This window comes from Xenia sp. Carnegie-2017, unplaced genomic scaffold, assembly GCF_021976095.1.
Source record: "Xenia sp. Carnegie-2017 unplaced genomic scaffold, XeniaSp_v1 HiC_scaffold_14, whole genome shotgun sequence".
NCBI classification, from domain to species: Eukaryota; Metazoa; Cnidaria; class Anthozoa; order Malacalcyonacea; family Xeniidae; genus Xenia; species Xenia sp. Carnegie-2017.
Window position 1 is genome coordinate 5,024,168 of NW_025813447.1, and position 26,286 is coordinate 5,050,453.

Below are 26,286 nucleotides of genomic sequence, written 5' to 3' on the forward strand. Positions count from 1 at the left end.
GATGAAATATCATTTCATACCAGTCAACTAAATTCAGCCGTTGTTTTAAAAAGTTGAAAGAAAAAAGAATGGAAACGAAGAGTGTTGAGAAGACAAGAGTTGACAACCTTAGTATAGTTATCTTCTGAGACAAGAAGACAGTTACAATCAACACCAACAGTCCATCTCAGGATTCTTCCATCTTGGACGATCTTCAACTTCAAACAAGTTGTTCCCATTCATTGTAAATGATCCATCGACATCACAAGTTCCTATCTTATCATTCAACACTAATAATTCTGCATTGAGGATTGCCTTCGTTCGCTACTAAGTTGATCCTGACAAAAACAGCAAACTTTAAATTTTACGACCCTGGATAATGGAACTAACATTAAGAATTTCGTCCCCTGCATTTAACGAATAAAAAAATGAACTTCTTGAAAACAACAACAAATTGTCGAGCTGCACGCATCAATCCATTAACAGAGCAGTGTTACTCAGAATAAATTATAGCTGCTCAATTTTAAATTCAAAGTACTTTCAGACAAACACCACTGATTAATTCCTTTGTCGTATACCTAACGAGTGTTTATAACATAATACGACTTTCCGTACAATCCTAACTGAATCAACGTCGACGTATAAGTTAAAAACATTTAACACTCGAGAAGAAAAAACTAACTATATTTATTAAATTAATATCTATAAGTATATAAATATGTATATATCTTTACTCTAGCTAACTCTTCGACCAACAAACTTCCATACAAATAGAAACATGCACTGCGATATCTTCAAACTTTTACAACAGGCAAATCCTTGCCAAAATTCTCCTTCCATACTCTAGCAATTATCCCCAGCGCTTTCTCTCTCTCTTCGTACGTCTGCGCTATCATATGCCAGCGGTCTTTCAATTGTGTAATACTTGACAGCAATTTCCCGTCTTCATGTCCGTCACTGAAAACTACCGTAAAATCAAGAGAGCAAAAACCGCTGAACTCGACTCGTCTGACGTCGGTTATTCGCCGAAGAAGCTGAATGTCATAGCGCGAGCCTGCAGGCAAACCTTTCACGAACAGCGGCAAAGGAAAGTTAACGTGATTTTCAATGCAAGTGCAGAGCGCGTCATTCAAAACGATGAACGTTCTTGAAGACTTTTTACGCTCAATAACTTGAAACATTAAAAGGTAAAGTAATATACTAATATCATTCAAACATTTGAATATTTTAGTCTGACAATCATACACAAGGATGCTATGCTTCAAAATCTCTACTGTATCGTCGTTTGGGTAGACAAACTGTATAACGCCATTTGAATGATGAAATGATTCGAGTTGTTCGCTGCCTATTTCTGAACTTTGATAATTGTCGTAGATACTCGGAATGCTGTCCACAGTTTTAGGCCTGGCATTAGGCTCCACTGCCATAGCTTTTAACGCGTTCTTGAGGTTTTCTATAAAGGAACTTGTCACGTGATAGTCACGTGTAATGAAAGTATAAGTATTGGCGGGGTCATCCGTCTCCACCCGAAAAGTCTGATCAAAAAGACCGACACAGACTTGACGTATCGCTACAAAGGGCAACCAATGAACACAAAGTTTTCCACCGATTCCATATAGAGCATCATACGCACTTGAAAAAAATGTTTTCTCCTCGCCATCGGCAACGACATAGATCTTCGAGCAAGATAAAATTAGCCAAACGTGAACTTCTCGTTCGGGGTGCATGTAGGCTATGCAGTCTGTCCACGCACTATACACGAGGATCTCGGACATGTCGTTTCCAGAAATCTTACGTAATGTTTCTGAGAAATAATTCTCAAGTACTGCCGTACGCGCATTGCGTAGTTCATGAATTGATTGGTAAACTGCATCTTTGGGAGGTGTTGAACTGGATTGCCGGCATCCATTTTGCCGATGGCATTTTTCATTAGAATTATGAGAGTCTTCGGAACTACAAGCAGCAAAGCCTTCCTGGAAAATAGGCTCAGTGACATCTGATCGAAGGGTTTGAGAAATCTTTAAAGAGGATAATGCGCTGGACTCGGTCACTTGAAGTTTGCCGTGAAATTTCGACGACCACATTTGAGAAAGTGACCGCTGAAACTGTGCCCGTTCTTCGAATAATTTGAAAATTAATTTCAACTCTCGATTTTCCCCAACGCGCAAAGACGACTCTTCCTTGCACGATGCACGATGTAAGTATTCCTGACGATTCGCATCAATGATTAATGTCATACCACAGCTTCCAACAAACGCAGGATCACCAGTGACGTCATAGATTTCGATGCCAACGATATGCTTGACGTCATCATGTTTGATCACAGCCCATTGTGGAGTAGATGGGGCCTCACGAATGTAACTAGGCAATGGCCAATGAAGGTGATCCTCCTCGCAAAGGAAGATGTTATAGTTCGTCAGAACCAAACTTCGTGTTACGCTCGAAAACAACACGTCACTATGTGAATTCATCATGGAGCGAGTATCCTCATTTTCTGATGACGTAAAAACACCTGTTTTTGGAGTTGATTTTGCGTTTTTAAGTGTGAGTTCTTTGACTATGGCATACACAAGCACATGCTCGTCTTCTTCAAACTTCTTCTCACAAGACATTGCGATCTCCCGTTTCATTTTCTCGAGAAGGTAGTCGTTCAAGTTTAGGACATCACAACTGAGCATGTCCAACATTCTACCGCTGGACAATGGCAATGACGATTGCAGAGATTGCATGAACATGTCGGTGACGTCCGGATCACACACGAGGAATGTGAACGTTCCATGAAAACCACGTGCAGAGCATTCAAGACGGAGAGTCAAATCAAATATTCCACGAACAACGCAGGAAATCTCATCGAGTGACACGCAAAACATTGGCAAAAATATTTCTTCAATATTTTTGGATGAGTTAAAGTAATCGATCAACTTGAACAATAACAATTTGAAGTTTGTCATAACCAGGCATATTTGAAGCTCGTGTTCAGGGAAGGCGTAAAGTAAACAGTTCGTCCAAAAAATCGACTGTACCGTCTCATCACGATACTTCGCCGTTTCTTCACGACGATGCACCGTATCTTCACGATGATGCATCGATTCCATAACATCATTTTTGGATAGTGAAGAAATTTGCCGATTTAAAAACTTTTTCAACAAATCTTCTGATAAGCCAATCGGGTTGCCATAAGTCAACTTGACGTCACTAGCGATAGTTTCGCGTGACGACAGTGAATTGGCTCTTTCCGAATACCTAAAACGTAGTTAACCAACCGTATTAATGACGTCATAGAGAAGCATCTCATTCCCCCCTTTTTAGGTTTTCCGTCGTTACCTCTTTCTGGAAGATCGTCTCACAAACTTATGAAGTAGAACAAATAGTTCAGAGGTATCTTTCATCGTCCTCATGCGATACTTAATAGCAGGAAGATCGCGGACAGCGAGCTCCACGAACATTCCTTTTGAGGTCTCCAAAACATCAACGCTCGACGCACAATCTAGTAACAATGACGATTGATCATACTTTTGTACGCTGATACTTAAAAAGACGCTGGAATGTTTACTTTATCTAAATTCTTTCGAACTGAAATCGTTTAAAATCCGTCGAAGATGCCTTGTTTGATCAGTTTCTCTTTATAAATAATCACTGACGTCAGTAAGGACGTCACTAAAACATGACCTCAGATATATATGAGTAATGACTTTTAATGCTTGCAACGGACAGAAACATGCTCAAAGAAAAAATAAAGAGAAATAGACATCTCATATCTTTATTAATAGTCGTTCATTTCGAATGGGGTAATCGTGTGAAGTATGTTGTTCAGTCATACCATCATTTGTATTCTAAAAGCTCGATCCCTTGGACTTGTGTTATAAAAGCTCGATCCCATGGGGCTTGTATTCTAAAAGATCGATCCCAGGGACAACGCTAAAAATCGAATCTTGTGGGCTATGACTTATATTACTGAATTTACTGCGTCATACTTCACCTCAAATTAGGCTACAATACATGAATATTATCAAAACGTTTATCATGGGGAAAAAGAGGGCGGGTGGAAGCCCCTAGCCTCCCCCTCTTTGCAACAAAGAAATCCTGCTCCCACTAATCAATGGAAACTCGTTTCTCAATGAATGAAAGATTTTTGCTTAAATATTAACAATCACGTGATCAGTAGACTGAAAATAGACTTGGTATGCAAATTTATGCTTCATTCTTACTTAGATCGAGTTTTCTCAAAGTTTCCCCAGATACCACGACGATCTCGATCAACGTTTCTTTCGTCAAGTCGATTCCAATCATGAGTTCTTGCTCGTCATCGATGCCGGTGGCGCAGGCAAAAAACCATCCCACTAGCCTGAAAATACAACATTCCCACATGACTTTGTCAGATTTATCACATGCTCAAAAAATATTTTCTGCTTGTAAAACTTGATATGTATGCAAATGCTCTTGTTTCTTCGCTTAAAATGATCAAATAGTTCTGTCGCTATATTTTCAAGCAGGAAGGCCATTTCGAAGAAATATTACAGAGCACAAATATTAATCACGTCAAATCTCGATATACTAGTATTTTAGAGAGTTATAATTGAAACACGTTTTTGCCAAAGACTATCAACGTTTCTTAAAATGTTGGAATAAAGCATTCATTTAACAGAATGTTTTGTTTTTTTTTGAATACAAAACAATGAGTATAAATTACGTACATGTATAAGTTTAAGATCAGTACTGTACAACTGTGCAAGTATCGGCTGGACTGTCACAAAACGTCACAATGCGTCATAGGTAATTAACCTTACAAATGTTCAGATTAACTCACGCATCACGTTCCTTCTTCATGGTCAATTGTACCAGGTTTTCAAGTTCCAAGGAAAATCCAAACTGTTGAACAACATCTTCAGAGTCTTCATCAGACAACAAATGAGTTTTCTTTTCTGCCGAGTTGGAATTGATGGCAGAACTTGCGCACGCGACATTAGTATCTTGACCAGCGGATTCTTGACGATTTCTTAAATTGCAACCATCCTGAAAAGAAAAAAAGAATTGACGGCAAAATGATAAGGATATTCCCGCTAAAACACCAGTTTAACTGCACCCCATTAAAGGCTAATATATTCCGCTCGAAACATCAAATTCTCCCCCCCCCGAAAAACACCGGTTTGTTCGCAGCTAAAGCACCATTTTATCCACACCCAAAAAGATCCGTCACTTCTGTCATAGAATAAAAATCAGATGATCAACGTCGGTCGACATTCAATTTTATAAAACAACAAAATTGAAAATACGGGAAACAAAAGCAAAAACGCAACGGTACCACAAATATCATTGCTTGACGTGCGAATTGTGTTTTGAGATGTGATGTAGCTAACTGAATTCTGAGAAAGGCCGATGTTGAAATTTTTTGACAAACATTTAGCAATATAAACGATGTTGAAACAAGGCATCCGGCACAAGAAAGATTTTGCAACCTGTAGGTCTCTCCAAGCTTGAGAGAAGACCTAATATAAAACGAGGCTCTTTCATGTTGAAGTGAGAAAGTTTGGAGACTCCAGAGGAGAAAATGCATACGTCGGATGGCTAGAGATAATATTTCCCCAGGCCTCCTAATTTCTCTTAGTAGTCCTGGTTCGATAAGAGAAAGAAACCATGGTCTTGTTTGAAACCATGGGGTAATGTTAAGATCCATCGTGAAAATGACAGTACCTTTTTCTTGTTTTGTATCTCGTTAAGCAGTCCCAGCCAGTCGTCACCACCGAGCCGACGAACCTTTTCTACTAGTTTTCGAAATTCTCGCGTTTCACCCGAAAGCTCAAACTGCCTTGCTGAAAGAAATACGGATGATGATAAGACTGGAGACCGCTCATCATTTTGTAGAGTGAAAAAAATATCATATTCTGTCGAGGGTAGGACCAAATCACGCATAAATGAAAAAGTGAGCTTTGCAAACCATCATAATAGAGCCTTATATTCACAAGGTGTAAACTTAGGTTCAACACCCGAGTTGAAACAAATCCGGTTTAGATTTTGTCGTGTGAACGCGGTAAAACCGTGGGTGACCCGGGCTAAATCTAAACCATGCATCTTCGGAGGTAAGTCAATGTGTATCTTCATATTTTTTTCATGTTTTCCTCGCCTACGTAAAGATGAGGAATATATTTTGAGAAAATGAGAGACGAAATGAACTGATTAGCGTTTCTATCATCATGATGACAGAAGTTCACACCAGTAAAGAATACAAGACAAACTACACGTATATCCTGGTTAATCCATAACCAGCCAACAATTTTATGAAGAAAAATATCCATCTTCAACTTAAAATTTAAAATCTCACAGTGTCATCTGTACAACTGTGGAAAGTGAGGATACAATTCTTTAGTGATATTTTGAATTCATTAAAATTTATTATTGAAGAAAAAGGACCAGCAAGTTGAGGGTATAGATCTTTATTACTTAAGCTATACAATTAAGCTATATTTACTGTGTCTATAGCAACGAACTCGTCCCAGTTCTGCCAGAACGACGGCCAATGGCCGTAGAATACACTAAGTAAGCAAAGTGACGTACCTTTACAGTCGTCATTACGATCAGAACAATTTTCATTCGAAATGTCTATTTTCCGACAAGCTACCTGGATTTAGAGAAAGAAAACAGTTGAACGTTTACGCAGAAACTCTAAAAGAAACTTCTTATCAAATACAATTTCATATGTTCTAAGTCATGATGGGTTAACAATTAAAGTCCATACACAAATTATAATATAGTTTGCATCTAGAAGTTTTTAGGAGTAGGAATTTTTTTAATAAATCCTTCTAAAGATAGCATAAATTAACCCTGTCTTTGCACAGGAAAAGAAATAATTTATGTTTTTTTCCTGCCATTTAATGTTTTGGAGAAGTTCCTTGCACAAGAGCCCGCGAGTCAATAATCTCCCGAAATTTCTGAGAGAAATTTTACAAAACTGTATAAAATATGGTTCTCTTCCTATAACCTCTTTATTGAGTTTTAAAGCCCATGTTTCTCATTTGGGCCATTTTCATAGTTTAAACGTTTTTAAACTCTTGGGTAGCATTTTTGATGATTTGAAAAAGTAAGATCTCCGTGGCCAAAACAGACCAAATTACAAAAAAATTATAGCTACAGGCAATTTGAAAAAGCTAAACCTTCTTGTGGCCATTTTTAATCCTTCTTCGGTCGGATTGACCGTCAAGAGGATCGATAATTTCAAAAAGGCTCTCTTCCTCCAGGATCTGCATCACATTTTTCTGTCAACACATTACAAGAAGTAAACATTTCCAGAACATGACATGGTTTAGGGTGCAGGCTGTATGTATCACATTAAAAAAAATCGGTAAAATTGTTTGAATGTTTGATTTGTGCAGAATTAGCATAAGAGACGAACGCAGTTAGAATTACTTTCCTAAGTTTAATGTTTCTGACACAAATTTTCATGCTATAGGGTTTTAAATTTCATTCTATTTATAATACCCAAAAAAGATTGTTTTCTTAAAGGTAGCGAGCTTGTCGCTCACGCACGACACATTGCATTGATATGGCGTGAATAGCTATTGGTGGGCAAAATTAAACCAATCATCGTCAAACACTGTAAAAAAAAAGAACATCTTACTTACGATTTCCGTTTCTGTTGGAAGGACTTTATCGAGACATATCTGCAGGCGATAAGAAATTTACAGATGCATAAATTTTAAGAAATAAAAGATGTTTACTATATGTTTGCACAGACTTATGCAAACCAGGGAGACATTCGGGGGAGAACTCGAGAGAAGATCTGTGGAAAAGCCGAGTTCTCATAAACCTCTCCGATGTTTGCATAAGCCGGGGCAAACACAAAAAACATCGTTTGTATCCTTTGTAAAACAACAATGATACAAAACAGATAAATTTAACAAAAATGTTTTAATTTTTGCTCTAACATGTATTCATGATTGATTTCCAAATTCTCTTTCATTGTTCAATCGATTGAGCGCAGATCCGTTTTCATGCACAGGTTATAATGCAAATTCAGCCATAGATGGATCAGCGCACGCGTTTTAAAATTTTCATTTTATAAAATGTCTTGCAAACGGTTTTAGCAAAAGCCATATATGCAAAATTACAAAAAATTAACCTTCATGTAATTGAGACGATGTAATGAAGTTGTGAAGAGTGAGAAAGAAGGCACTTACTTGAGAAACTCTGTCTTCGAAAGCAACTAACATGAGCATGCGATACATAGGTACATATCGTACAGAGTTCGCAAGCAAAATTAAATTTTCCAAGCACGGTAGTTTGGCAAGACGAATTACATCGCTAACCTAAGGAAGTCATGGATAAAATGTTATATGACAAATACGGTATTGGATAATTCACACATTTTTATAAGAATTAGTTTTTCATGGGACGTCCGAGGTCCGTTTCATACTCTGTACTTCACATGTTCTGCTGACAGTTGCCGAATTAAGTGCAGTAAAATTGGAGATGTGAGTCGAACCAACTTCGGTATATTTTATAAGAATTCAATTCGACAGTCTTGTTCAAGGATGGATCCTTAATGATTTTGTAAGGGGAGCGCTACAGATTCTACTTAGGTGGCAACTTGTTGCCGTAGTGTGTGAGACCTTTTAGTTGTAATTGCGTGATTTAGGGCGTGTGCTCCGTTATACGTAAATCAAAGTTGCCTTATCTTAATAGATTTACAGGGAAATTGGCAACCGTCCTTGCATCCTCTCTCGTAAAGACTAAGAGTTGGACGCGCTCCCCCGCACTTCTCCCCCGGAGTCAATCCCCGTTCTGGTCGCATGCCAACTTGGTTGACAAGTATATACAGTAAATGATAACCGCTGCCCAAATGACGTACAGACCTCCTTAAAAACTACGAAAGTTTAAACTTGCCTCGCTTATAGAATTTTCACTAAGATCAAGATTAACCAAAGAGAACAGCTTCGGCAAGTCTAGACAAAAAAGTAAAGGAAATTTTACATAAGATTAAAACAAAAATCAGGAACAGGCATAAAGAGCTTTGATACATAAATCCTAACTTTCAGAAGTTCTTAATATAATTCCTAATAGAAATTGTATTAAGCATAGTCTCAGAAGTTCTGATTAGGCAATTCGTTGAAACTAACCTCCAACCGCATTCAACTTATTGCCGGCTAGTCTAAGAGACTCAATGTTGCCCAACTTTCTATGAATGGATTCGAGGCTTTCAAACAAATTATAAGACAAGTCCAACTTTCGAAGATTTGGAAGATCCTAAATTGACACATAAAAGAAAAACACACAACTGAAACAAGCATAGACTTCCGCTCTACAATAGACAAACAAGATGATGACGAGTCACTACTTAACCAGTGAACTTAAAGAGCCTACAAAACGAAACTAATGCTATGTAATTATATCTTTATCATCTACATTGACATCGCATTGCATAAAAATTTCCGTTGGGAAAAGATGACCTCGTCTGCTTAAAGCGCCAGTATAACGAAAAAATGGCGTTTAAAATTATAGTTCCATTGAAAAGCACCAGCAAAAAGTCATTATCGAGAGCTTTTCAATGGAATTATGATTTGTTAAGTCTCAATATATTTTAGTTTAAGTTTTGTCACGCCCTATTTATAGAAAAAGTGACGTCACATATCACACGAGTCGCTGCAAATTTAAATCTTTTTGTGGCCTGCCGGCTTTTGGACGAAATACCGATGCAGAATCTACGCCATGAGAATTTCCAGGTTGATGTAACATAATAGTGAATGTTCTTAATAATTCAAATACTCATTATGCAATGCGAGTATTTCATATGCAATTCACCTTCTCTGTAAAGTCGACATCAGAAAACTTCAATATCTTGAGAATGCAAAGAGATATGATTAAACTGTTTTAAAAAGTCGGCAGTCATTTTACGAGCTCCTTTCGATAAAACTATAATTTTGATAGCAAATGTGATGAAATAAAACTATAATTTTGATAGCAAAAACTATAATTTTGATAGCGAATGATCCTTCAATAAAGGCCGTCGACAGTATCACATGATTGCTTAAAGCAGTGTAACCGCTTAATACGGTACCGTTTAAAACTTAAGTGCTACTGCACTTTCACTTTTCGAAAATAATCTGAAAATTCAACAATGGAAGTACAGGATTCAAAATACATGCATGTGGGGTGGTGGGGGTGTAACGTATGTAATTCGCACCTGCAAATGCTCGACGTCCCGGATGTTGTTATAACTTAAGTTCAATCTCGATAGAGCACGAAGCAAAGTCTACAAAAGGACAAAGAAACAGGATAACGCCATGTGTAATACAAGTTTATGATCAAAGCCTAAACATTACAACAATAATGGTCAATGTAAGTGGGCGAAAAAATTTCAAACAATCAACAATATATCTCTCACGTCCAACAAAAATATGATTTGATTGTGTGCTACAAGCATGTGTACTGTGTAAATCGTTTGTATTCTTCACTCCAGGGGGTAGATTTACCCAGGGGGTGGGGGTGCACCACCCTTATCATTGAGTTAGAAGAGGTACAAGAGACGTCAATAGCAAGTTAAAACGATAAAACGTAAGAAGAATCAATCGGTTTAAGCAGTGACTAAATGAGTGTTTTCAAAGCTATCCAAGTTTCAAAACGTAGTCGACCTGAATTTCATTGCAATAATTTTTAGCTTGTCATTTAGGTTGGCATTGCTGACGGTAGACGTGAGTTTCAACGTCTGTTTAATCAATGAAAACAGCCTCACATGCAACAAGTCATAAATACAAATCTTAACAAAATACAAACGTCGTATCTTAAAAGTAAAATTTAGTTATTTATAACAAAATAAAGCGTACAACACAGCGCAAAAACAACGCATGCAAGCAAATACCAGTTTGACATGATCATAAAACATCTTGCATTTTAATGTTTTACATTAGATGAAGAAGCTAAATTATCAAGTTACAAACTAACCTATTGCATCCTTACCACAGAATCATCAATGTAAGATATATGATTCCGACTGAAGTCGACATCAGTCAAAAGCTTCCACATCGATGCGTTCAAACTTCCTTGCAAGAAAATATCCTTATACATACAGACTTCTCGATCGATTAATACATCCTGTTGTGAAGAAATTTGGGAATGGTAAACTTCTATTATCGAGACGGTCGCAAATTTTGAAATCTTTAAACGCCAGTATAACGAATAATTTGCTACTGAAATTATAGTTTCATCGAAAAGGACTTATAAAACGAAAGCAGACTTTCTAAACTATACCTCTTTGTATTCTCAAGATATTTAAGTTTTTTGATATCTGATTTCTGGAGAAAGTGACGTCATTTATTAAGATGTAGCAAATTTATAAACATCTTTTAGTTACGTGCCCGCATTTGAATAAAATGCCATTAACACTTTACAACGACAGGAACTCCCCGTTGATGTACAATATATCAGCAAATGTTCTTAATCGTTCAAATTCTCATAATACAATGTGTCGTCCCTTTCTCTATAAATCACAAATCTTCAATATCTTGAGAATGCAATGAGATCTGACTAATCTGTTTCCGAAAGTCCGCTGTCATTTCACAAAACAATAATTTTACCAGCAAGTTTTTCGTTATGTGACCCTTTAAGATAAGGTTTTGAATGACATCGTAAAGATCGAGGCTAGATAGGCTGATTATACGCAACAGGGACGTCTTAGAGCTTAGTCTACACGTTTATAATTTGGGGGCCGGTTGCATGCATGAATGCTGATTGGGGCTTTCCACTCATTAGTAACTAGTTTTAAAAATCCCTTCAAAAAGAAAAATATAACATTTAAACTGGAAAATCAATAGAATAAAACATTAATTCGAAAGTATCAAAGTCTCACCAGTATCTGTTTAAGTTTACAATAACTAAAATGTAGTTGTTGAAAGTGAAAATCTTTATACTTTTCAAGATGACTCATCGAAAGACATAGAAGATAACATGAGGAAGCAGATGAACTGCCGTGTGTAATTGTCGGAGACTGGTTAACAAACTATTGAAGAGACAGACAGCAAGACCATAGCGGTCATCACAAAAAAAACGTTATAAATACGTAGAGTAGCGGAAGACAATATGAAGCCATCCGAAGAAAGACAACGGCGGTGTAGGTGTGTTACTTATCTTACATAACTACTTCAAGTCATTGTCACACATTAGGGTGTGAAGGGGGAGTGCTGCACCTCCCAGTTTTTTTGAAATATGTATTAAATGTTTGTCGAAAAACTGATGGAGAACGAAAAGTGTCGGTCTAGCTTTTGTAAAACATTATAAAATGTCGGTCTCGGCTAAAATTGTGGTCTTGTTGAGCCCCCTCTTGATTTTTGAGATGCGTGCCCCGACTTCATGTAAGGCTTTATATAGACAAACAAACTAAACGAAAAAGACATGCAAAAGAAATTGCGCAGTTAACAGAATAAAATGCCAACCCACGGGTTGACCATGCTAAAGAATATTCAACTATCAAATGACACCAAAAAAAAGGACAAACCTTAAGACGATGGAGCGAATCATGGACAACAAGCTTCTCGAGATTTTCTTGTAAAAGATAAATTCCTTTAAGTTTTTCTACGTTGCATTTCGATATCTGTTAAAAACAAAGACAACTTACTTTGAAATATTTCAAACGACTGTTTGTATTTTTTTCATTCACCGAGCAGGAATTATTATACCCATAACCATGCAGCAGACGTGCTCTATCGTTACTTGAGCTACGGAAAGTAAGCCTGAGTTTAAAAATGCTCATATCAATGGGTTTTTCTTTCTCATGACGGGCTCTGTCATGTGAGCAAGTTTGAACTTCCCTCAACAACGCTCAACACCGTTCAATACCACTCAACACCCCTTAACGAAGTGTGAAAATGCTCTCAATATGTTGAGTCTACCATCCATGTTGTGCCCATGTTCAGTCAACATGTTGAGTCTACCATTCATGTTGTGCCCATGTTCACTCCACAAGTTGAGTCTACCAGACATGTTGTGCGCATGTTCAGTAAACATGTTGAGAGCGTTTAGACGTAGCCTTAATGTTAAACAAACAGCTTTCGTACAACATCCTCCATTTACTTCTTAATTATCAAACTTAACAATTCATTGTACGAAACACAATTCTCAACGGCTAAAAAAAACTTTGAACACACACGAACAAACCTGCAAGACATTGAGCTTTTTAAAAATGGACAGATCAAAGAATATCGCTTCGTCGAAAAAATCGACATCTTTGTGCTTGTTATCCTCGATGATCTGTAAAATAATCGCGAACGAAACTTGTTCACAGAACTGATCGTTTTTCAGTTAACTTAAATATACAAACGTCAACGAGCATTCATAGATTATGTAGGATTCTTTCGTTTGGAAGAAGAAAATATGTTTGAAAGAAGAAAACATTTTGCATAGGAAGATCGATAATTGGGAGGCTTATATATTTATATATGCATGTTATAATCCGTAAAAAACAATAGATTCCAGAGGAAATTAATACGGCACATCATGCATATTTATAAAAACAGTTATAGGTCGATAACTGTGTTTGCATTGGCATGTGCAAACCTATCTGAGCTCAACCAATCAAATCAAATCAATCAATTAATCAATCAAACAAAGAGAATTTGCAAATCAATCATGAATAAAGGATTTATTAAAACGCTTGTCTTAAATTTGTCTGTTCCACATTTTCGTTATTTTATTCAAGAAATAAAAAACGTCTTTCGTGTTTGCACTGCAAACGTCGGAGACGTTTGTGAGAATTCTCGAGAAGGTGCAACTCTCGACCTGTTCTCGAGCTTAAACTAAACTGCTCTCGAGTTCTCCCAAAAATCTCTTCGGTTTTCATAAGCCTGTGAAACACAGTAAACATCTTTTATTTCTTTAAATGAATACTAGCCCCCCCCCCTCCCAAATTGTCGACTTTCTAACGTCAATGACAATACCCGTATGTAGAATAGATGGGCAAATAATTCAAGGCCTAGAAAACAAGATACCTGAACACTTTGGACACGACAAACAATATCATAGAGATTGCCAACGTCATAAAGATATCCGTTACCACCTTGAAGTACGAAACATATGACGAATTTAGAACTTGGAAATAGCATTTGGTGAATTAACGATGTTAGAATGGCAACACCAGGACTCCAATTTCAAAATCAGATGATTAATGAAGACACTAAACTGGAGTATATGAGAACTCAAGTTTCAACATCAGGTCACTCCTGATGAAGACACTTGAATGGAGTACACAAGGACTCAAGTTTCAACATCAGATCACTCCTGATGAAGACACTTGACTGGAGTACACAAGGACTCAAGTTTCAACATCTGATCATTCCTAATGAAGACGTTAGACTGGAGTAACAAAGGACTCACTTTCAGCATGATGTTAGTTTCAATAATTTATTTCTTAATAAAGTTATCTACATTCCAATACGTAATCCCTCTAATGACAAAGTAGTCTCCCCAAACAGTTTCATAAAAGGTAGCTGTCTTGAATAAGAAATAATCACATACCACAAGTTGGAATCGGCATTTTCAACCTTTTCGAAATGCAGTAAAGTTGCAAAGGCGTGACTTTGAATACCTCTTTTTGGGACAGAATGCCATCACCTGCAAACGTACGGAGGAAATCACGTGATCGAAACATATTCACGTGACTCCAATGGCAAGATATTACCAGTGAACTCAATATTTAAATAACTGGAATGATAACTGAAGCCAAAAATTGAAGCCAAAAAAATATTTGTCGTCATCATTCGTCATCACTTGTATTTTTTTGGATTCTAGATCTTTAGTTTGACCTCAGTTGATTTCATTTTAGTAGTCAGTTTTATCTTCACGAAGAAAATCTTTTGAATTATATTTATTTCAATTCTACATCATCCTCAGTGCAAAAGTATTATTACGTTTTTCAAATAAACTAAAAGGTTTTGTTGGTATGAATTTTTATTCGAATAATACTTTGAAAACATCTTTAACATAGCTACTATATATTTTTGTCATACACAGTCGATCTGCTCTTAAGATGCGGTATTCTTTCAAAACATATCAAAGTCTTTAAGGATATTCAACTATTGATATCGAGATGAAACCATTTAGTACTTCAAGTACTATCAAAATCAATGAAAATGACAATCGCTCTGTAAAAAGTAAAAATGCGAGTTATAGACTTATAGATTTTTTATGAAACTGGATATTCAAGTTTCTTTTTTCTTCGGAAAAACAGATCTTTAAATCCACTGAAATGACAAAAAAAAACACTGTCTGACACCGTTTGAAAATTTACCTTCCACTGTAGTAAAGTTTCAGCTGTAAAAAATAACCTTTTGCGAAGAGTTGGCCTCGTGTGTTGTTTGTCGTGATGTTGTTTATACGTTTATACTTTTACAATTTGTATTCAAATTTATATTGGCCGTGTATGTTTGGCACTCGGGAATGAAACTGACGTACAAACCGCGTGAATATTCGACTTTGAAGGACTGGAACTGACGTACAAACCGCGCAAGAGACTAGGACTTAGGCTTCAATTTTATATCTATAAAACGTATTGTCGTTATCGTTCCAGATATATATATATATATATATGGATAATGGATAAATCAATATTCTATATATTTATAAAATGAGACATGAAGATCGCCCTACGATCTTCATTCGTATTCTGAGTATTGTCCATTTTATTTTAGTTCATATATATATATATATATATATATATATATATATATATTTGAAAATTGGTTTGTTTTTTTTTTTTTATTAAGCTTTCAACTCGGTGCTTCGAGCCTTCGTCAGAATGTGACAATATATTATTTACAAAGATTTTTGTAGGCGTTTGGAGCGTCTGATTGGTTGGTTAGTAGTTGAGTTGATATTACTGGATGGTATAAGATGCTACGATACCCGCTACGACCAATTGTATCTCTTCCTGGATCTCCCACGTATGAACTTATAACATTCTGTATCCATTAGTCAAAAATTCACCTCACACCATCCGAAATGCCACCACTTTCCTCGCCGGTATTGAAAACATTAAACTACGACCAGACGAAATCATGATATCCTACGACGTGACATCACTCTTCACATCCATACCACTGGACATTGCCAAACAAATTACAAACGAACTACTCACAAACGACAAAACTTGGCAAGCTACAACACAACTAGACAAAAATGACATCCTAGACTTACTCAACCTTTGCCTCGCCACTGAATTCACCTTCCAAAACACATACTACAGACAAATTTCAGGCACACCAATGGGATCACCACTATCCACCTTCCTCGCAGAAGCTGTCATGCAACACCTCGAAACACAATCAGTCACAAACAACACAAACATCAAACTATGGAAAAGATATGTCGACGACATCTTTGCCATAGTCAAGAAAGACAAAACTGAACAAATCCTACACACCATAAACAATACCACAAAGAACATTACCTTTACTAAAGACGAAGAACACGACAAACAACTTACCTTCCTCGACATCCTACTAACGAGAACAGATGACGGTACACTAAACACACAAGTATACCGCAAAACACACACACAGACCAAATACTCAACTTTAATAGCAATCACCCAACACAACACAAAATTAGTTGCATACGAACTCTCTTTAACAGGATTAAAACACACTGCAATACAGAAGAAGCCAAGAAGAATGAACGCAACTACTTATACTCTACATTCATAAACAACAATTACCCACGAAACTTTATCAACAAAGTATTAAACAAAATACACAACAAACCACTAACTGAAAAACCTAACGAAGATACAGACGAACCAGTAAAAATAGTGACATTACCATATATAAACGGAACATCAGAAATGACATCAAGACTACTCCGACCATTCAAAATAAACATCGCACATAAACCAACACACAAACTCAAATCATACTTCACTAAACATAAAGACCGAACAACGACATTCGACACAACCAACGCGGTCTACATGATACCATGTGAAGATTGCCCCAAACAGTACATAGGACAAACGTCCAAGAAAATTGAAACAAGACTCACTGAACACAAGAATGCCATCAAACGACGCGACCCAAAATCACTACCAGCAGAACATACCTACGATACCAACCACACATTTGACTGGACAAAAACACAACTTCTTGGACGCGCACAGACAAACACGCACGAGAATTCAAAGAGGCATGGTACAGCAAAGACAACAACACAATTAACAGACATATTGACATCCCCATCATCTATTCACAACTAAAGACAAAACCAAAACAACAAACTAATAACACAACGACTAAAATAAAACACTCGAATTTCATTAACGTAATCGATACACCCGAAACCATGACAACGCATCTTATACCATCCAGTAATATCAACTCAACTACTAACCAACCAATCAGACGCTCCAAACGCCTACAAAATCTTTGTAAATAATATATTGTCACATTCTGACGAAGGCTCGAAGCACCGAGTTGAAAGCTTAATAATAAAAAATTTAAAACAAATCCAGAGAATCCTTATCATTATCATATATATATATATATATAATATATTGATAAGAAGAAGAAAATACACAAAAACTACAATTTCATCCCGACAAGCCTGTTTCGTGATTGCTCACTCTTCAGGGGATTTAAATCAGAGCGGTATAATTTGATTTATTTCAGAATGAGCTGGTGTGGTTCAAGTAGCGTGTTTTAAAAGTGTTCTCCGTTAGACCGATGTAGGTTTCTTTGTGTTTGGTTAGTGTGTTGGTGACTGTGGCTTGGTAGACTACCCCTTTGGTTTGGCATTCTCCTTTTAGTGGGCATTCCTCTTTCTTCCGCCAGTTGCATTTTCTGTCTGTGGTGGCGTTTTTCATCGTTTCTTCTTTGGTTAAAGCGGTCTTATTGTGTGTAGAAATTATTGTATCGATGTTTGGCATGCAACTGTAACTTATCTTAAGTGTGTTTCTGTTGAAGATTTTGCTGAGTGGATGGTTTTTTGGAAAGGACCTGTTGATTATACTAAGGAACTTGTGTCCGATGTCTGTGTGGACATTGGAGTTGTATGGTGGGTTGTACCAGGTGATGTTTCTATTTCTGTTTCTGTTTTTTGACTTTCGTGTGGTTTGTGGGTTGTATTGTAATTTGTAGTTAAAGCCGCTTCTTAGTATGGGTGTATGCTTGAGTCGAATGATTGCTTGTTGGATGAGATTCTTGAGAGCCGCTGGTTGATGGTTTCCGGGATTCTGCGTAGGATAGATGGGGGGGTGGTTGCTGTGAATGCTTATGTATTGAGGAATGTTTCCAGGTTTGTTGTATGGCTTAAAGGAGTCAGATCGTAAATCAAAGGTGATGTCAAGGAAGTTCACGGATTTCTTATTTGCTTCAATGGTTAATTTCAGGTGGTTTTCGTTGAATATTCGGCACAGTACTTTCTTGATTTTTTCAATCGTATTGGGGGGAGCATTGAATGCACCGAGGCCATCGTCGCGATATAAACCAGTTTTATTTCTGTAGTCGGTAGGAAGTTGTGAGGGTAGAAATCAGCCTACCAACTGGCATCTTTCCGCTCCGTCAAAGCTACCCATTGTTACGTCGAAATTTGAGCTGCTGCCTTTCTTGCGCCATGCTTCAGGTCTGTTGAATAATAGGGAATTCTTAGCTTGTATGATTATGCGCTTGTCTTTCTCTGAGATTTCTACAAATTCGGAAGAAAATTCCAGGGCTTTGTGTAGAAGGTCGTCTGATATTGAGGAGTAAAATCAACGACGTCAAAGCTAATGAATGATTGCGAGCGCTTGTTGGGGATGCTTTTGAACCATTCAATCACTGAGTCGCTGCTTTGCCATTGTTTTACGCCGGTGCGTGCTATTATTTTGTTATTGATCCTTTCGAGAATCTTTTTACTGATGATGCCAATCTTGGATTTTGTTGGATTGATGAGTCGCGATGTCGGGTTGTTGTTGAAGTTTGGTTTGTGGTCTTTTAGTGTGATAAAGCAATCTTTCTCGGCTAGAGCGTCGATTCTGCTTTCGAGCTTGAGGTCTTTCGCTATTGATCTCTCTTCCCTAATGATTTCGGTTTTCGGAAACCATCAACCAGCGGCTCTCAAGAATCTCATCCAACAAGTAATCATTCGACTCAAGCATACACCCATACCAAGAAGCGGCTTTAACTACAAATTACCATACAACCCACAAACCACACGAAAGTCAAAAAACAGAAACAGAAATAGAAACATCACCTGGTACAACCCACCATACAACTCCAATGTCCACACAGACATCGGACACAAGTTCCTTAGTATAATCAACAGGTCCTTTCCAAAAACCCATCCACTCAGCAAAATCTTCAACAGAAACACACTTAAGCTAAGTTACAGTTGCATGCCAAACATCGATACAATAATTTCTACACACAATAAGACCGTTTTAACCAAAGAAGAAACGATGAAAAACGCCACCACAGACAGAAAATGCAACTGGCGGAAGAAAGAGGAATGCCCACTAAAAGGAGAATGCCAAACCAAAGGGGTAGTCTACCAAGCCATAGTCACCAACACACTAACCAAACACAAAGAAACCTACATCGGTCTAACGGAGAACACTTTACTTAACTTGCCACACTCGTCAGGAGTATGGAGTTCACTGGATATTACTTTACCTGTATTGAAAAGCTGCTCGGCCATTGTTTGAGTTACTGCCAACACATCCTAAATTTATAATAAACAAAAAAGCAATAAGTACTTAGGGGTAGTACATTTAGCACATACTCAAAATTTTTCGAATTTTAAACACCCCTCTCCCCTTCATACACATTACACCAATGTACAAAATTTGGCTGCCCCCTTCCTTTTGTTCCCAAATGTACTTCGACGCTTCAAATTGACATATCTTTCAGTCTTTGAACTCGGCTGAAAGCCAATGCCAGACAATTTCTCGCTGACCATAAATTCACAAAATAAAAATCCCTGGTTTCGAGGTTTGAATACTCTTGGTGCCGTCGGGATTCTATTGCCATGATAAAGAGTTCAGGATTTCTCATATAAATTACATGTCAAATTACAAACTTACATAAATGTGAAACTCGAGGAACGTTTGTAGGACTCGGGGTATTTCGTTCAAGTTTGCAACAACATTTTGTAAATATGTTTCAAGTAAACCGCGTCTCTTCTCCACATGATCGTGGTTCAAGTTTCCAAACAACTTTTTGGGTGGAAAGGTGATCATCTTGACGTCGATTGGAAATTCGTTTGACAACTAAAAAATAATGAAAACTAGCGTTCCTTATGAAAGAAAACAAACGGCAATTAAAAACCTGCGCCAAGTTTTGCCACTCAAACACTCTGTAATCATAGACCTATGATTTTTATGAGAAATATCCAGTGCTTCCATTTGCACTAATATAAGTCTATTTTTTATCTTTATTTTCATAAATAACACAGTTCAGCATGTCCCTTTGCAAGGTAATGCTTGAGTGCTCGTGGCTCTGCTCACCCAGAGCTCATAGAAGTTACGCCACGGCCAGGGTTTTGCAAAATAGATTAAAGTTAACCTTTGCCTGTAGTGACAATCAACTCATTCCACATAAAATCCCATCAGTGTAATTGCTCAACCACATGCAAAACCTATATATTTACACCATTATAATAAATGTGTCGTGTGTGAAGATTATTGCAGATTAATACAGTAAATGCATTCCCCTCTCTCAAGGACATAAGTATAAAAGGTTAAAATAACTTTCTCAAAACAAGTAATTAAGTGTCTACGCTAATTTCATTTGGTTGGGTAATGAGCCAAATATAACAAAGCCAAAATATCTAAATACTCAATTACAAGTTATTGGTTTGGGAAATTCCGTTTCTACCTACATCCTACCGCAATGACGCATTGCGGTGAGGAAGTGTTCTCTTAACTTGACTATACTATTTTACAACACACTCCCCACCTTGATTAGTCCCACTAATCAAGCATACTCTGTGCCTTCCATACAGAATAAAGAGCAGCGGCTCTCTTGCGTCTACCCTCATGTTCTGCCTCCCTTCCTCTCATCTCTTTTTCATTCTCTTTTCGCTCACATTCCCTTTCGTCGTGCTTTAACTCGGTAGGAAAGAGCTTTTGGACGGGACGATTGAGGTGAATGACTTTACCGTTCTTAACTAGCCTGACGTTAGCGCCTCTTACCAACCCATCTCTCCCTAAAAACAACTCCTCTATTACACCTGTCTTCCAATTTCCTCTTTTGACATTATCCTCATAAACAGTCACGACATCTCCCTTATCTACTACCCTAATGGCATTGTCCTTGTCCTTGTCCTTCTTATGAAACTGACTTAAACCAACCAAATACTCTTTACGCCACCTATTCCAGAAATGCATTTTTTTCTTACTCAAATACTGATACCGTTTTTTACAGTAACCCTCATCAGACTCCTCTTCACCAGACCCTTCGTCTGGCATGGACAACAACCTTCTTCCCGTCACCAAATGCGACGGAGTTAGTGGTTCACTACCCACCTCGTCGTACGTGTAAGTCAATGGCCTAGAATTTAATGTTGCCTCAACTTCTACCCTCACTGTCAGTAGTTCGTCAAATGTCAACCTAGCATTTCCTAATACCTTCTTCAAGCACCTCTTCACTGATCTAACCATCCTTTCAAAAAATCCAACCCACCAGGGAGCTCTTTCTAGATTGAATTTCCACTCTATCCTATTGTTTCCCAAATACCCTTGCACACTTGCATTATTATAGAGGTTTTCTAAAGTCGTGACTGTTGCTTTGAATGTTTTTGCATTGTCTGATACCATTAATGATGGGGTCCCCTTTCTAGCTGAAAATCGTCTAAGGCATCTCATGAATTTATCCGCAGACAAATCTTTAACTAAGTCTAAATGCATGGCTCTAATTACGCAACAGGAAAACAATGCAATGTATACTTTGTCTGCCCCCCTGATGTATTCTTCACAAATAGTGGTCCAGCAAAATCTACCCCTGTCTTCGAAAATGGTTCCGCTTGCTCTACTCTGAATGCCGGAAGGTTTGCTTCGTTAGGTCTATTATATGGTTTACCCTCTAATTTCTTACACACGACACATTTGTTGAGAATTGATTTTACCTTCTGTCTGCCTTGTGGAATCCAGAACCTTGACCTTATCTCTGCTAAAGTTGCCCTAACTCCGCTATGATGTACCTTTTCGTGGCAATGCTCAACTATTAATTCCGTCAATCTACCTTCCTTTGGTAATAAGATTGGAAACTTCGTTTCCTCTTCCAAGTCTGATTCTGCTAGCCTACCCTGACATTTTAGTAACCCCTCATTTTCTACTACCTTGAGTTGTACCTCTAACTGCTTGAACTTATCCTCCTTCTTTAGCCTGTCTTGTGAAGCCTTCAATCAAAGTTTTTCTGCTTTACTTATCTCCTGACTCTCTAATTCCATGAAAGTTAAATCTTCATGTTTCCCTTTGATCCTAGCGATCAAATTCCTGACAAATCGTGTGACCCATGCCGTTACCACGAATAACTTCTCAACCGTACTGTACCTCTCTATAGAGATCATGTTCTGAATACCTATTTCTTCCTTAGTAGCTACTACCAATAGTGCCGTTCGCTTTTCTTCTTTACTCTCCTCAGTTACGCCTACCTCTGATTGCGGCCATTCTCTTACTACGCTACTCAGCTACCTTGGTCCTATCCACCAAAGTGATTGCTCTTGTATCTTCGACGCAAATACTCCCCTGCTTCCTAAGTCAGCGGGATTTTGCATTCCTGGACAATGTCCCTACTTCTCCTTCTGTGTTATTGCTAAGATTTCATTTACTCTATGTCTAACAAACTGTTTCCACTTACCGCGATTCAGAATCCAATATAATGCTGTAATACTATCTAACCAGTACCTTGCTTATATTTTCCCTACTTGGCCTACTAAAGCTTTCCGCACAGATTCCATTAACTTTGCTAACATCAGCACGGACATTAGTTCTAAGCGCGGTATAGTAAGCTACTTCAGCGGCGCAACTCTAGTTTTTGCTGTTAACAATTTCACAAAGACTCCAACACTCGTGCGACAAACAAAATATACTAGCGCGCAATACGCTTTCTCGCTTGCATCAACAGCATTTGACATGACAATTTACAACAACTTCCTAGTACCATATTTTCCAGTACTTCACACATAGGCTCTTGGTATTTCTTCCACAAACTTGCACATCATGGTGCCTAGCACTTCTCATGGCCTTGCTAGCCATGAATTCAATATTGTATTTATATTTCGACATGATTAAATTCATACAATTCTAATAAAACTGAAAAATTTGATGCGAAATACCTGCCAAAAGCAAATAGCATAAAAAACATACAAAGACTAACCTTTTCATGAAGTTCAATAAATTCCCGATATCTTTTACGTACAATCCACGAGCAATCATGCAAGCACACCTTGATGCTATAAATCTACAACAAATTTGGATATGATGATGAAAACAGGATGGGTTACAAGGAAACTTCTCTTTACACAGCCCTTAGTTGGAATGTTAATAGGGGGGGGGGTTGTTCATTAATATATTTAAATATGCCAGACTAATCCCTTTTGAAAGTGAATTTCTTAATTCTTTAAATGAGTTGTTTTTGAAAGAAATTGGTTGGGTGCAACTAAATATATGAATAAAACATACCCCAATTAAACTTCTAGTGATGGCTCTGATATGGTGGTGTAACGAGCCCATACCATTTAGTTCTGCTATGTTACTTTCAGAACATTATAATTGTTTATTTCTTTGAAAATCTATTGTTTTGACAATAATTGAAAACATGAAATTCTTAAGAATACAATTCTTTTGAAATCAATTGTATTCTGCAAATTATAACATGTGTTTACGAATACTGCTCCCCCTCAGGATTTACCAAACTGCCAGAATGAACGCATATGTCAATTAATCAAATCAGAAGAGTTACATTCTACTTAAAAGTACAATTATGACTTATTCATCAAATCTCTCCCAGTGAAAGTGTACTTGCAGACCCGGTATTCACAATTTACAAAACAATTAATAACAGTTTAATACAAAACAATTAATACTAGTTTAATACAAAACAATTAATACTAGTTTAATACAAAACAATTAATACAAGCTTAATACAAAACAATTTATACTAGTTTAATACAAAACAATTAATACTAGTTTAATACAAAACAATTAATACTAGTTTAATACAAAACAATTAATACTAGCTTAATACAAAACAATTAATACTATTTTATTACAAAGCAATTAATAGTAGTTTAATACAAAACAATACTATTTTAATACAAAACAATTAATACTAGTTTAATACAAAACAATTAATACTAGTTTAATACAAAACAATTAATACTAGTTTAATACAAAACAATTAATACTAGTTTAATACAAAACAATTAATACTAGTTTAATACAAAACAATTAATACTAGTTTAATACAAAACAATTAATACTAGTTTAATACAAAACAATTAATACTAGCTTAATACAAAACAATTAATACTATTTTATTACAAAGCAATTAATAGTAGTTTAATACAAAACAATACTATTTTAATACAAAACAATTAATACTAGTTTAATACAAAACAATTTATATTAGTTTGATACAAAACAATTTATACTAGTTTAATACAAAAAAATTAATACCAGTTTAATACAAAACAATTAATACTAGTTTAATACAAAACAATTAATACTATTTTATTACAAAGCAATTAATAGTAGTTTAATACAAAACAATACTATTTTAATACAAAACAATTAATACTAGTTTAATACAAAACAATTAATACTATTTTGATGTAAGGGTATTCCACCCAAATGCGTCGAGCTACCAAAACACCAATCTACCTGAACTCTATCGTCAGCATGAGATGGCTAAGAAAAGGAATATGGTGATCGAGTAAGAAAGATTGAATATGCTGCTTTTACACCACTGGTCTTTTCAACATCAGATAGTATGGGGAAAGAGACAGCAATTGCTTATAAACGGCTAGCTGATCTGCTGGCACAAAAGAGAAAGCTGCAATATGGCATCATGCTAGCGTGGATGCATTGTAAACTGTCTTCCGCACTGATTAGGTCAGCAATTACTGCGATACGAGGAAGTCGATCTGCCTCAACTCGTGAACATACTTTAAATATTGACCTAGGTTATTGGGAAAGTTGTCTTTACACTTGAATGTCCCTTTATCATGGATATTTTTTAAACATAGATTTTAGTTAACATTTATATTTGTATGATGTAGTTATATATATATTTTTATTTAAACTTCATTAAATCATTCAAATGTTTAAAAAAAAATTAATACTATTTTAATACAAAACAATTAATACTAGTTTAATACAAAACAATTAATACTAGATTAATACAAACCAATTAATACTAGTTAAATACAAAACAATTAATTCTATTTCAATACAAAACAATTAAGTCTAGTTCAATACAAATAGTTAAATACAAAACAATATTCTTTGTTTTATCAAATGTGCTCATGGCAAGTGTATTAAGTCATTGCAGAGCCATTGTAGCATGGGCCCTTCAATAATAAAAGTTGGAGCATTCTCGCATAATATATTGCCTCAATAAATAAACTATTACAAGTGCTTTGGATAATTGTTGTCCTCTACAACCTGTGAAATTATGATGCCGGGTTTTCTCCCTCGAAAATGATATTTTCTCCTTCGCCATTGATTCATGCACGCATAAAACTCAATAATTACAAATTGACAATTAGAACCTTTATAATTCAAAATGAAAATTCGACCTTCCTGAATGTCACTTATGTCTGACCATTTATGTCTAATTCCACTATTATTCCAGAGTATGCACTTAGCTTGTCCGTACAGAAATAATCTCACACCTACCACATGATCGTGTTGAAACTGCGTTGACGGTATTGTAACGTTTCTTAAACGTCTCGTTTGAACAAAAACCTCAGATGATTCCGTCATGACTTTTACATTCACCTTACCAGCAATCGAGCATCGCAGTTAGACCATAGACACTGTACGTGGTACATTTGCAAGCAAGACTGAGTAGCACAATCTGCTAGAAACAAGCGAGATAACTGACTGAACACGGGCACTTTGTACGTTGCAATTGTCACTTGACATAAAAATGAACAATAACTTTGTTTGAATTTCCATATTGTAATTAATCCGGGGACGAATCCCCTTCATACACTGTTGTTCATCGTCCAGTGAATGATCTAATAAACGCCCCTACCAAAAAAATGCCTCGTATTTAATAACCATCTATAATAACCGCCCTATTCTAATAAAGACCCTCCAATATGATAGTAGCGAAATTTAGCAAACACGACGTA

At 36.7% G+C, this 26,286-nt stretch overlaps 1 protein-coding gene across 1 annotated transcript; it reads right to left on the reverse strand.

The window, feature by feature from the left end:
* Nucleotides 1–649: 649 nt before the first annotated feature.
* On the reverse strand, nt 650–26,091 carry LOC124434447. The gene is made up of 21 exons (XM_046984345.1): nt 25,826–26,091; nt 23,304–23,387; nt 20,009–20,194; nt 19,599–19,647; nt 14,476–14,571; nt 13,950–14,017; nt 13,120–13,212; nt 12,461–12,556; nt 10,927–11,061; nt 10,154–10,222; nt 9,090–9,216; nt 8,857–8,915; nt 8,151–8,279; nt 7,596–7,634; nt 7,128–7,229; nt 6,532–6,595; nt 5,671–5,789; nt 4,787–4,992; nt 4,188–4,324; nt 3,304–3,466; nt 650–3,222 (listed from the first exon to the last, which is right to left on the reverse strand). The coding sequence occupies exons 1-21, from the start codon at nt 25,910–25,912 to the stop codon at nt 774–776; spliced, it is 4,557 nt and encodes a 1,518-aa protein (XP_046840301.1). The 5' UTR covers nt 25,913–26,091; the 3' UTR covers nt 650–773.
* Between the last annotated feature and the right edge of the window lie 195 nt (nt 26,092–26,286).